Raw genomic sequence first — 12,648 nt, forward strand, 5'->3', positions numbered from 1 at the left:
AAAATAATGAATGATGGGGTAGATCATTTTCCTGAAGCATGTCTTCTTATAACAGCAATTTACCATTTTTATTCATTCAAGAATGCTACATATTTTATCTATTTCTAGTTACATTTGATGTTATGGAACATCTGCAAAATAAGTTATTTCTCACTAGCCTCTCTTTTTTTTCTCTTGAAGTTAATAAGACAAAAAAAACCCTAAAGTTTTAGCTTTAACTCTGACTGTTACAAATCACTGACACTGGAGACTCCTTCTGAAAAAAAAGCTAAATGAACGTCTCCTCACAGAAAACTTCAACATTAAAATCAGCATAGGTAGATCATCCTCCATACAAGTCTCTGTGTAATTAATATAAGCTGCTGTTACACAAAATCAACCACGCTGTAGTATAAAGCTAATATTCTGCACTTAGGACTGAATTCAGCCAATGCTCTTAAACAGGCACAACAGAAAATGCAAATCATTCAGACACAAACGTGTGTAAAAGTCATCGTTTATCAAGTCCATAATGTTTTGCAGAAAAAGAAGGGGAAAGAAATCCATTAAAGCTCCCTGTTTTTTTTTAATTGATTGTAAATGACAACATATCGTAGCTAAAGACACAACATGAAACAAAACGTTACACTTGATTACAACGTTACTGGCTTGTTGCTAACTGGTTTATTCGACTAGTTACAAGCTATTTACCGAATACACATACAGACAATTACACCGACACTGATTTTGTTCCTGTTTTTATTCTCCACAATGCAGTCTGTCAGCACAGTGTTCAGATACTAATTTATCAATGAGGCACAGATGTTCTCAAGTCTGAAGAACCAAGCCCTCATTAACTAAACAGGACGTGGCTAGTGAGGCATCAACATAACTAATCTGACTTTCAGACTTAGGGCCAGACTCTGACTTCGGGATCTTTAGGCTCCTCGCATCTCTGTGCGTCTTCTGACTCTTAAAGGAATGGCTTTATACTTTCCTCAACGCAAGTGATCAGCCAAGACAATGTTTGGGCTTCCAGTTTTGCTCTGGAGCTATCAGGCTAATGTAACAAATGATAAACATGCATCTCTTCCAAATTCTTTAGCATAAAATCTTCAACTTTGAACTTAAATTTGTAAATAGCGACAGTTTAAGGGTTGTCTGAGGCAAGGGTATTAAGATTTGCGCATGAATAAGCAAGGCAGAGGGTGCCAATACTTTAATCTGCGTAAAAACACAAGAAAGAATACTGAGTGCAAACCTGTGCAGGCTATACCAGTTAAAATACAAGTTTCTCATAGGTATTTAGCACACTACATTAGATTATATTACATTATTATATTATTACCCTATGTAGTGAGCATTTATATGGATAAAGAAAGTAAGAAAGATAAATAATAATAAAATAAAATACTAAAAACATAGCTAAAAGTGACCTGCTTTGGTTTATGTGATACTGATAATGGGCCTCAGTTACCCATCTTTTAATAATAAGTTGTGTTTTTTTTCCTTCAATACCAAATTTTTTTGTGTAAAAGCTCCTACGAATGATTAACGAATAAATCCGTTCGTATCCAGCTTGATAAATGCGGCTCAATGTTTGTTCTATTTGTGGCTGTATAAAGTTAGAAACTTTAAAATTATTCAATGAACTGCATGATTTGTTGTGGCACATTATTTAAAATACTGAATAACTGATTAATTAGTTTTCTTTTTCTTTTTTTGTACTCAAGTATTAAAATACAAAATTACTCAAAACAGCAGTCACTAACATGGAGATGAAATTAGATGAAAATATTCTGAGTGAGAAGACTTGCAATACTTGTTCCAGACGTTTCAACCTCTGGCCTAAAAACAAAGGTCAGGAACCTGTAACTTGTTCACTAAATTATCCTGGTAGCTCCAGTGCATAATCAAAGAAGCAAATGTTCAGATACCAAACATGACTTAATTGATTGGCATAAAGTGTAAATGAAAAATTTCACCAAACCACACCTGATGTGGTTTCCTTTGCTTAGCTCAAGTTAGGATTCAATTTAGCACATTGTAGGTGGATAAGATGTTGTCAGAATCTGGCCCTTAATCCTCACCAGAACTGTCCCTCTATCTCAATAATGCTACTTTAGATTCCATCCTGAAAAGTCATCTTAAACTCCTCCTCCTATAGCCGGCTCCTCACACTCCCTCTGGATCTCCAGGTAGTTCTGCGCGGTGGTCTTGCCGTGCTGCTCCTTCAGGTGGCGCCGCAGCGCGGGTTTGTGGGCGAAGCAGATGCGGCAGAAGGCGCAGACGTGCGGCCGCTGTCCGCTGTGCATGTTCATGTGGTCGGACAGCGTGGACTTCTGCGTGAAGGTCTTGTGGCACAGCGGGCAGCTGTGGAGCTTGGCCGAGCGGTGGACGGCCATGTGGCGGTTCAGGTTGCTCGTCTGGCTGAAGTGTTTGCCGCAGCACGGGCACACGTACAGCAGGTGGGTGGAGCGCGAGTGCGCGGCTAAATCTTCCACTGAAGAAAACGCCAGGCCGCACTGCTCGCACGCCACCGAGCCCGTCACGCAGGATGTGGAGCCCACGACAGCCACAGAGTCCTCACCACCGTCTTCATTAGTGGGCAACGATACGACTCCTACATCGTCCTCAGCGCTTGCTCCGTCCATGCTAAAGTGACCAGGGCCACCATCGGAACCTGCCGCATCTCCTTGGCATTCCGACGGCTGGTACTCCACCCGCATCGGACCCTCTCCGAGAGCCAAGTAGTCTTGCCCCATCCCTGCTCCGAAACTCCCCATGATCTCCTCGGAGGTGGGAAAGCGCCAAGCCTGCTGAAAGTTCCCCAAAGGCCTTCGTTCACGGTAGGTGTAGCGCTTCCTGTGCTTGAAGCCCCGCCCACGGCCGCCCCTGGGCTCCCCGAATCTCCGTCTCCAGATGCGCACTCCACCCCTCGGGCTGCTGCCCGGCGCTCCACCTTCATCCCTGCTCAGATCCTCTGCATGTGGATGTGTCAACTGTCGTACGGCTAACACGTCCACTGCGTCTCCGGCATCCTCCTGGACTCCTGAGTTCTCCTCGACGTCATGGTGCTCGTCCCTGATGCGCACCTCGAACACGCTGAAGTCGTTTCTGCTCTCTTCGTCCTCAACACCTCCGGAGTGCTCTGAGGCTCGAAGCTGCAACATTGACACATTAATCAAACGTCAGTGATTTATTAAAACCTTACAGAAGGGATGAGTGATTTAGCCAAAAAAGCTGAATGACTCACTTAAAAGACTCAGTGATTCGATTCAATGCTGAAATATTTTCTTTTAGGTCTGAAAGTGAACGCTTATAGTTACGTCAATTCTCCTCAGCCTGGGCTTGACCTCCACCTTTCCTGAGATATCTAATCAAGCCGTTAACAGATATTTACCCGCGCTATAGAAAAATCAGCCTCATCTCTGGGCTGAACACCGGCGTGTTCGACTCCTGAGACCTGCGGCTCCTCCTCTGAGCTGTGAGGCTGCAGTGACGAGGCACGCTCAGAAGGGGGCGACATATCGTCCAGAGAATGAGTGCTTCCACTGACGATTGCTGCCATAGCCTGTGATTCTTCTGTTTTTACAGACTGAACAAGTGACGATGGAATGAACAGAACATCCAAATGAGTCAAATGTAAAGAGAAGAGCAGCATTAAATCTGAATGTGCTGGATTGAATTTGACTTACTCCTGAACTGCTGCTCTTCGACTGCAGGTACTGACTCAGAGCCACTCGGCACTTCTCCACCACGTGCTCCATTTGGAGGTAGCTTGCTGCCGTCAGGTAATTTACGATCTCTTTGGCGCTAAACTGCAGGATGCCCGTGTAGCAGGACTGCAGCAGCTCTCGGATCACTGTGGAGCTGTGCAGCACTGACACCTGCTGCAGAAAACACCACCAACAACAACAACAAATAAAACAGAAGGAACTTTGCTACTACCAGTTACCTTAGAAATGACAAACCAGTATTGTTCTCTGCAAATAGAACAGAAGACACACTTAATTAACAATGGACTAGAGAAGTGCATTCTGCTGAAGCACTACACAGAAGGAGTGAGTACTCGAGTACTGAAATTCCTCAGGAGGGCGGTCGATCCCACATCTCTGTTGCCTGCGAGGCAAATTGCAGTTGTAATGAAAACACTCAAAACCTTCCCATCCCCCTGCCAACTGACCCTCGCTTATGACTTCATGCCTTGGCTCTACTAAGGCTAGGGTAGAGTTCATTTACGAGCTGAACTTAATTACAGAAGCCTAAAATAGAGACACTACCAACATCTTTACATGCTTTCCAAAATATCTTTAAACTAGCATAATTATAATGCGGGGTGGGAAAATAATTGAATTCATGTCTAACCCTCCAGACACTGTACTCCAGTCACATTGTTTAGAAACAAAAGGAACTAAGCTAAAAATGGGTTGCCAATAAAATTTAACCCGAGTGCATGAGGAGCTTCTGGGCTAGCCGGCTCCATTAGTATGAAATGGTATTAATGTGATTTTGCTGGCTAAATTCTTGCTTGAGTTTATACTCAGTTGATGTTTACTGTGTAGCAAGTGACACCAATGAACTAACGGGAGCATATTACATTTCAGTGCATTTGCAAACAAAGATTTAACCACTTTGTAATTATTAATTTAAAGTTATGTGTAAAACATTAATGATTTGACATTTTGTTGTAGGTCTGTTTAATCTTTTGAGGCCTTTTTTGTCTTTTGGGAGAAAACCATGAAGTGCTGTATTTTTAGCCGAAAATTTTCTGTGGCTGAAAATTTGGTGTGTCCCTAATAAATATAGTGAACTGATGTTAAATATGTACTTGTCTACTATTTTCTAAGCTAGCTAACGACATTTATAGATTTGATTAGAAATCATTTAAAGCTCAAAACATTCTCCATTGTGCTTGACAGAAAGTCAAGGCGATGGTTTGTTCGAGCAGGAAAATCAAGTCCAGGCGAGAGCACCGGGTACTAATGTCAAACTGGGGGAGGGGGAAAGGGGCGGAGTTTACCTGTCAATCATTCCAGTTTCATAAGTCGATTAATTTGTCTCCCATTTCTACTGGGGGGGAAAAGAAGACTTGCTCTTTTGGCATATTTTTGAAGGTTAACTCTAAAGTCAAAATTTCTGAGCTCCTACGCAAAATACGTCTGGCAGATCAGTATGCGTATCAAATGAAAGTTGTTTTGAAGGGAGCAGTTTTTTTTTTTTTAAACCTCATTTATGGTCTGGACAAAAAAAAAAAAAAATGCTGACGAGCCCACCATCATCAGTAGCAGCATACTACAAGGATGAGTTAATGCTGGGCAATGATGACTAAAAAATGTTAGATTGGACAGATAAGGTACAAGCTAGCAGTTTGTCCACTCATGATTACTGGTTTAGTAACACCTTTAAATGAGATCCTTCATCTCTAGAAGACTTATATTTAATTGTTTGATACTTCAGTCTATGCCAAATGTTTAGATCATGTTAGGAGATTTAATAAATACATATTGCATCGTTAATTATTGCTCGCACGTCTCTACGACAGACCCCTCAGAGACTTCAGAACCCAGAACCCCCCATTTGCCTAGCGGTTTCTCCCGAGTCACACCTGAAGCTCTGCAGAGGGGTTCAGTAAAAACTGGTCCCTGAGGAAGGCCGAGCCGGCAGCCAGCACCACTTTGTGACCCCGGAACATCTGCCTGCCGCCGGCCATGATGGTGATGTCGCAGAAGTGCCGCTGCTCCCGCAAGGAGTTCATGTTCCTCAGCGCAGCGTCGCTGTGGCCAGGCAGGCGGAAACACACCACATCCATCTGCACACACGGAGCAGTCAGAATTATTACTTCAACAGCTGCAGTTATTCCTACCTGAGACTTTAATGTTCATCAACACAAAAACAGCAAACATGCACTGTGAATGTACACGTGGCAGGATGAGAGGAACCTGACGGACCTCGTAAAGCTTCTCCTCGGATCTTAATTATTCCACGAGATTGGTTAGCTTAGTACCAAAATATACAAGATTTACATTTATGGAATTTGGCAGACACCCTTATCCAGAGCGACTTACAATTATCTCATTAATATAGGGTTAAGGGCCTTGCTCAAGGGCCCAGCAGTGGCAGCTTGGTGGTGCTGGATTTGAACTCTCAACCTTCCAATCAGAAGTCTAACATCTTACCCACTGAGCCACCACTTACAAGATCTCACCCAAGCACCTCGCCCCTCTCAGTATCACCTTTACGAGTCAAGAGGATAGTAAAAGAGTGATGAAGAGATATAAAACTTATATATATAAGTAAGGGCCCAAAAAAAAAAAAAAAAAAAAAACATGACGTGGTATGCTCTTATAGGAAAATAATCAAAGATTACTTTGGTGGTGCGATGCGTCTAGGCACGAAGCAGACTGACTTCCTCCTGAGTCACTACTCCTACTACTTAAACCTGAAGTTGATTATTTTCCTGTAACAGCATGTTCTGATGTATTTCATTCCTCTTGTACCAGAGCAATTTGCCAACACTAACAATATATCACTATAATTATAATACAGATAATAATTATTTAATTATAATGACTTCAGATGTCCTACTCCATACATCATCCAAAAGCAACATGATCAGAACTGCTGTCAAATACAACCGCTTGAATAAACACCATTCTTCTCTCGACACAAAAACAACACATTTCATTCTGGTTTGTCTAGAATAAGCAAAAGGTCTTTGTTTGGAAAACGTTTACTCACTGCAAGAAATATAAATAAGGGGGGAAAAACATGACGCATTGTGCTGTTATGGGGAAAATAATCAGTGACGGAGTGGTGTGACTCTGTCTGGTAATTATTTGCATGTAAGACCAAGCCGTGTGATTTTTTCCTCTTAAACCAGAGCAATTCATAGACGATTAAACTGTATTATTTATTAATGAATGACACATCACGCTTTTTAACTGTTTATAGTTAAACAAGTTATTTCCTGTTATCACTTAGCAGCTATAAACAGTCGTTCCCTCAACAGCCTCACATGTGAAATTAATTAGAAACAAACAAAATGCAGCTCGTCACGTTACTAAGCAACCAGAAAGCGAAATACTGCCATGACTGTTACAAAGCGCCGACAACAGAGACTCCTTCCATAAAATGTTAAATAAGCGTTTCCTTACAGAATTTAACTTCACCATATCAACAAAATAATACAATCCTGTGATTTGCTGTGCAGCCAGGACAAAATAATATAATCCTGTGCTGTTGTAGAAAATGAACCAACACCTTCTGACCAAGCAGAATGGAGAGTTTAACAGCACTGTGGTGTAAACAGCTTTCATGAAAAGTTTGTCTTTGTTTGAAAAAGTAAAAAGAAGTTAAAAAAAAGTGAAAGAACGCAGCAATAGTTTCTCTCTTTCCTGGAGATTTTACTAAACATACCTCACTTTTAAAAACATTAAAGGTACATTGGGTAAGAAGAGTCTTTTTTGTTCCTCTTGTAAGATGAGGTCTCTAACAGTTAAGTGGATTCAACATTTGAGCCATTCCCACCTCCAGGATCTGCAGTGACCCGTAGAAGGTCTATAAAATGATTGACAGGAAGCTCATCCAAACACAAACAAGCATTCCGGACCGGAAGGCGGTTTTCCAAACGGATTTTCTCAGCGACTTGATACACTTTAGCTAAAGACACGGCTTAAATGCATTGTTTGTTTGTTTTATCATGTTCTACATATCTTTCAGGTAATTTATACAAGCAAGGAATAAAAAAAAAAAAACGACTACTGCACCTTTAACTCCTTTTCCTCCACCTCCAAAATGTAAAATCAGGCAAATAAACCTGTAAATTAAACCTGTAACAAATTGTGCAACACACCTCACCAGACAATCCATCAGGTTGTTTTCTCTAAGAAGTTAGATTCGTTTTAAAGAAAATATATATCAGTTCAACTACCCATCCTGTCACTTCCATTCACTTTGATCATAAATAACTCATAAAGCTGTAAGGTTAAAGCACCAAACTAACACACACTCTTTACTCAAATAAACAGTTAGATTTAACGCAAATACAGCGAGCTAACATTAGCTAGAGTTCATTATAGATCTCTCAGGCCCTCTATATACTAATGCATCCCAATAACTATTATGAATACATGTATCTTTAATATAAACACTCTGCATCTTGTACACTGCTAAACTGTAGCCTAGTTACCTTTTGTCTCGTGCAGCTAGCCAGCTAACGTTAGCTGCGTTCACGAGGCATTAAATGACATGTATGCACCGCGAGCACTTTTTCTACTCAGTTTTTAAGGCGAATAAATTACAAACTTACCCTTTTAAATGTTCTTCTGTCACAGGCGAGCAGGCGAGGAATCTCACATAACAGAAACACTCGTGACGCGAAGTGTCTTTAAGTCTTTAAGGCTAGTGTTTACTTTTTAAGAAGCGTAACCTACACTACGGGGACCGGGAAGTGACTTCCGGTGGCTGCCTTTTTTTGAAAGTGGAGAACGCGTTTGGAAATTCGAGCCAGGGAGCATACGGGTACTTTGGCTCGCGCCAAGTTCTGACGGTTGCTAGTTCAGTGTTAGCAGTTAGCTGAGTATTTCTGAATTACAGGTCGATTTTGTTTGTCCATGGGTGTTATAAACAATACAAATAAAATATATCATACATTAAATACACTTTCACTTAAATTCTATACCAAAGTCATCAATTCTCAGCACATCCATAAACTCTGAGAATGTGCTAGAGATGACACTATCCTTCTGAAAAAAACAATAGAAACCATCACAGAAATTCTAATGGTTTCCACTACAAATAACATTACAAACCATCAGCTATCCATTAAAACCACTACCATTACCAGCATTGGTCCTTAATGGTATCCACTAGACATAACATGCTACCAACAGAAGGCAACAAATTACCAGTAGAGACCCACAGGGACCATAATAGTTTCCGTTAAAATCAATACAATTCCCATTATAAACATTAAAACCATTACAAATTCTATGAGGGGTTCTATTTTTTTTTTCAGCAGGGTAAACTACGATGTGCCACCATAAAAGAAACAATTACAAAATAATAATAATAATAAATATGCCAAAGTTATTCAACTTTGTTTTATTTTCCCTATGGACTTGCATTCGCAACGTCTTCGCATTCGCAAGTCCATAGGGAAATATGCTTTCTGACAACATGTCTCCTGTGTAGGAAGCATGAAAGTGGCACTTTAAATGGCGGCGCTCAGGCGCTGACTACATTTTGAGTGCTACTTCAATTCAACATACAGCTGAAGGCTGAATAAAATGGCGCCCCTCTTAAGATGGTGCTTCAGTTAGCTGCCTTTGTTACTTATGCAAGGACTGGCCCTGAGTGTGGGATTAAGAGGCACTGTAGGGGCGGAGGCTATAGAAAAGAAGGCCTTGAAACAGGAATGCAAGAAAGGATCCATGAAAGATGACAGAAAGATTGAATCGTGATTGCCGGAGTTATAAAGTGTCTCAGTAATGTGTTGGTCCACCAGAACAGTGTGAGTGTGCTTTGGAACTGTACTGTAGGGATGAATACTGTTCTTCCTAAAGACATTCGCTCAGTTCGTTGTTTGATGATGGTGGTGGAGACGTGCAGTCTGACACATCGCTCCAAAATCTCCCACGGGTGTTCTGTTGGATTGAGATCTGATGAGATTTGATCTCTTCAGTCCTTCAGACCCTTCATACCCTGTGGATGGGGACACTGTAATCCTGAAAGAGACTAAACAGAATAATGTTTAGTTTCATCTACTGTCTAAAATTTCTTTATGACAGGGATGTCAAAGATACGGCCTGCGGACCGGGACGGGCCCAATTAATGTTCTAATCTGACCCACCATCTGACCAAATTCAGAATCTGAATCAGAAGTTCTAAAATAAATCTTGTGGATCGTAACTGAATTGAAAGATTTTAAAAAGAGCTAGTCTCTGTTATTACACTAGGGGGTATAGAGCAATAATCACTGGGCCATACACTCAGCTACTGACAAAATGTGCTAATAGTGTAATTCTTTAAACCTTGATGCTATAACCATGTCTCTTTCCAAAAATAACCAGTTTAGGGGTTCCATAGCAGTGGGGAAACCCTAAATTTTACACTTTTTATCTGTAAATAAATTTGCAAACTATAAGGATTTTTCTGCCACTACAATATTATGGGCTATTTTAGATTAGATTTGTGACATACACTTACCATCCACTTTTTTTCTAAAAAGACCAGGCGATATTTTCCCAATTTTCAACTGTCCAGTTTGGGTGAGTCTGTGCCTACTGTACCCTCACATTCCTGTTCTTGAATGACAGGAGTGGAACCCAGCATGGGCTTCTGCTCTTGTAGCTCATCCTCCTCAAACTTCGAAGTGTTATGCATTCTGAGATGCTTTTCTACTCACCACGGTTGTAAAGAGTGGTTATTTGAGTTATCATAGCCTTCCTGTCAGCTCGAACGAATCAGGCCATTCTCCACAGACCTCTCTCATCAGCAATCTGCTTCTGCATCCAGAGCTGGCACTTGCTGGATGTTTTTTTTTTTTTTTTGCACCATTCCGTGTAAACTCAGTTTCTGAACTATTCAAACATCTGGCACCAAGAAACATTCCACAGTCAAAGTCACTGACATCTCATTTCTTCCCCATTCTGATGTTTGATGTGAACATTAACTGAAGCTCTTGACCTGTTTCTACGTGACTGTATGCACTGCGCTGCTACTACTGTACATGATCGGCTGAGTGGATAATTGGCATGAATGAGCAGGTGCATGTGTTGTTCACTTCGTCTAAAAGTAACGTCTTTTCTATTCCATCACTCTGCATTGATTCATTGCAGATCCACATGTACATACACCCCAAACTATCCATCACTCTGACTCATTCACCAACAGAGTGCAATCACACTTCTCCTGCAATCCACAGCTCAGTGTTGAAACAGGAAATACTTTGTGTTCCAAAGGCTTGGTGTAATGTATAACAAGGCCACACAACCCACACAGGCATAAAAGAGGAAACTATTACCCAGAGGACTCAGGGTAGCAAAGGGCTTTAATACTAGCACACAATGTTCTTGCAGAACGCAAGACAGATTCAACAATTAATCCCAGGTGGCAAATTCTCATCTTTCATCTGCATTCTAGGGAAATATTTTGAGGTTTAAGATCACAGGGCCCAGATATATATGCAATGACTATACTGCTGTTTGGCATTTTTAAAAGGAAATGGATCAGTGTAGCAAAAGGTACAAATTAATGTGCAATATTTTGCATAAAAACTTATTACCTTCTAATAAAATGTTCAGTACAGACACATTGATTGACTTCCTGCAATTGTCCCATCAGGCCATTAGGTCTATTGACATTGTGCTAGGATCCTATTTGTCAACCTGAGGAAGTGATCTGGAAAAATCATCGCTTACCGCTCACACCCTCGTCACCACATACTTGAGCTCCTTCCCTCCAGCAGGTGGTTCACGTGAGTCAAAGCCATTCAACACTCGATTCGCTTCTTGTGTCAATGTTTAATTCCTCCACACATTATTGATGATACTATGTTACTGTTAGTGGTTAAAGAAAAGTCTCATGAACTTCACGTATGAAGAAGCACACAATTCACATATGAATTTTACACATTTATTTATTTATTTATTTTTTTAGATAGCTTTAAATAACTAAATTTTTTATTTGTAGTTAATTTTTTTAGATGTGGTTTTATTTTCACAAATAATTTTTTCATAGGTGTTTTTATTTGTACATTTTCAAAATTTAACATGTAGTTTTATTTTCACTTTTTAAATTTTCACATTTTATTTTCAGGATTTTTAAAAAAATTTTCACCTGTGATTTGACTTTTTTTTTTTTTTTTTTACATGTAGGTCATGTGATTTTGTTTTCACATGTGATTTTTTTCAAATGGTTTATTATTTTAACTTATTTCCCACATGTGCTTAGATGAATTCACATGTGGAATTCACATATTTTCATATTTAATATTTTTTCCATAAGAGATGATGATAAACTGCATCCACAAACACAGGCTGCAACAAATCCATATTCTGCATTCATATCTGGTCTCCGGAACAAACTGCTCAATTTTCATTTGACTGCTCAATGTGACTATGGTGATAAATCTGGAAATTGTCTGGAAAATTGTCCTGGTCAGAGTTTAGTCAGGTTTGATTAAATGCACATTTGCTTAATGAGGCTCAAAATTGGTACTTGATGTTTACATGCAATTTGCCTCATCAGAATTTATCTTTCCGTCTGATATATTGGCTTTGGTCGGGAGAAGACTAATCCATTCCACAGTGGGCCTGTTTGGTTTCACAGGCTTTTTCACAGCAGTTTCTGTATGCAGGTCAGTGACAGACAATGTAAAGAAAAAACTTTTCATTTTCATTTCATTTCACTTTTCATTTTCACAATTCATTTTGAGAGAAATTGATTCAGTGTCAGAAAATATTAATGTTTATGTGTTTTAATTCATGTCAGTGGTAACTGATTACAGATGGACTTATTGTGTAGCAGTTGTGTCTCTATTTCAGTGTAACAGTGGTCTGTATGTAAGTCGTAAATGTGTTAACAGATTGCAGTGCAGTTTAGGGGAAATCTGGCACAGTTTCTTAGTGAGTTTAAGTACAAAGTAAATACAGCTGTTTATACCAT

General features: G+C 40.1%; 1 protein-coding gene across 3 annotated transcripts; it reads right to left on the minus strand.

Annotated features, from left to right (window-relative positions):
- Window positions 1–302: 302 nt before the first annotated feature.
- LOC113543872 (zinc finger and BTB domain-containing protein 12) lies at window positions 303–8,448 on the minus strand. 3 transcript variants are annotated; one of them, XM_026942386.3, is made up of 5 exons: window positions 8,291–8,448; window positions 5,588–5,791; window positions 3,678–3,869; window positions 3,383–3,577; window positions 303–3,143 (listed from the first exon to the last, which is right to left on the minus strand). In XM_026942386.3, the coding sequence occupies exons 2-5, from the start codon at window positions 5,789–5,791 to the stop codon at window positions 2,127–2,129; spliced, it is 1,608 nt and encodes a 535-aa protein (XP_026798187.3). In that variant the 5' UTR covers window positions 8,291–8,448; the 3' UTR covers window positions 303–2,126. The 3 variants fall into 3 exon arrangements, with proteins under 3 accessions (XP_026798187.3, XP_026798185.3, XP_026798188.3); XM_026942384.3 differs by having other exon boundaries at window positions 3,678–3,872; XM_026942387.3 differs by lacking the exon at window positions 3,383–3,577 and having other exon boundaries at window positions 3,678–3,872.
- Between the last annotated feature and the right edge of the window lie 4,200 nt (window positions 8,449–12,648).

The sequence above is a fragment of the Pangasianodon hypophthalmus genome, chromosome 29, assembly GCF_027358585.1.
Source record: "Pangasianodon hypophthalmus isolate fPanHyp1 chromosome 29, fPanHyp1.pri, whole genome shotgun sequence".
Lineage (NCBI taxonomy): Eukaryota > Metazoa > Chordata > Actinopteri > Siluriformes > Pangasiidae > Pangasianodon > Pangasianodon hypophthalmus.

Bases quoted from the DNA above. Each gene is read 5' to 3' on its own strand.
- LOC113543872 (XM_026942384.3), bottom strand. From the start codon at position 5,791: ATGGATGTGGTGTGTTTCCGCCTGCCTGGCCACAGCGACGCTGCGCTG. The intron at 3,873-5,587 runs GTGTGACTCGGG...TGTTTTCTGCAG, and splicing joins ACCCCTCTGCAGAGCTTCAG to CAGGTGTCAGTGCTGCACAG. The intron at 3,144-3,382 runs GTAAATATCTGT...TCAATGTTGCAG, and splicing joins CTGATTTTTCTATAGCGCGG to CTTCGAGCCTCAGAGCACTC.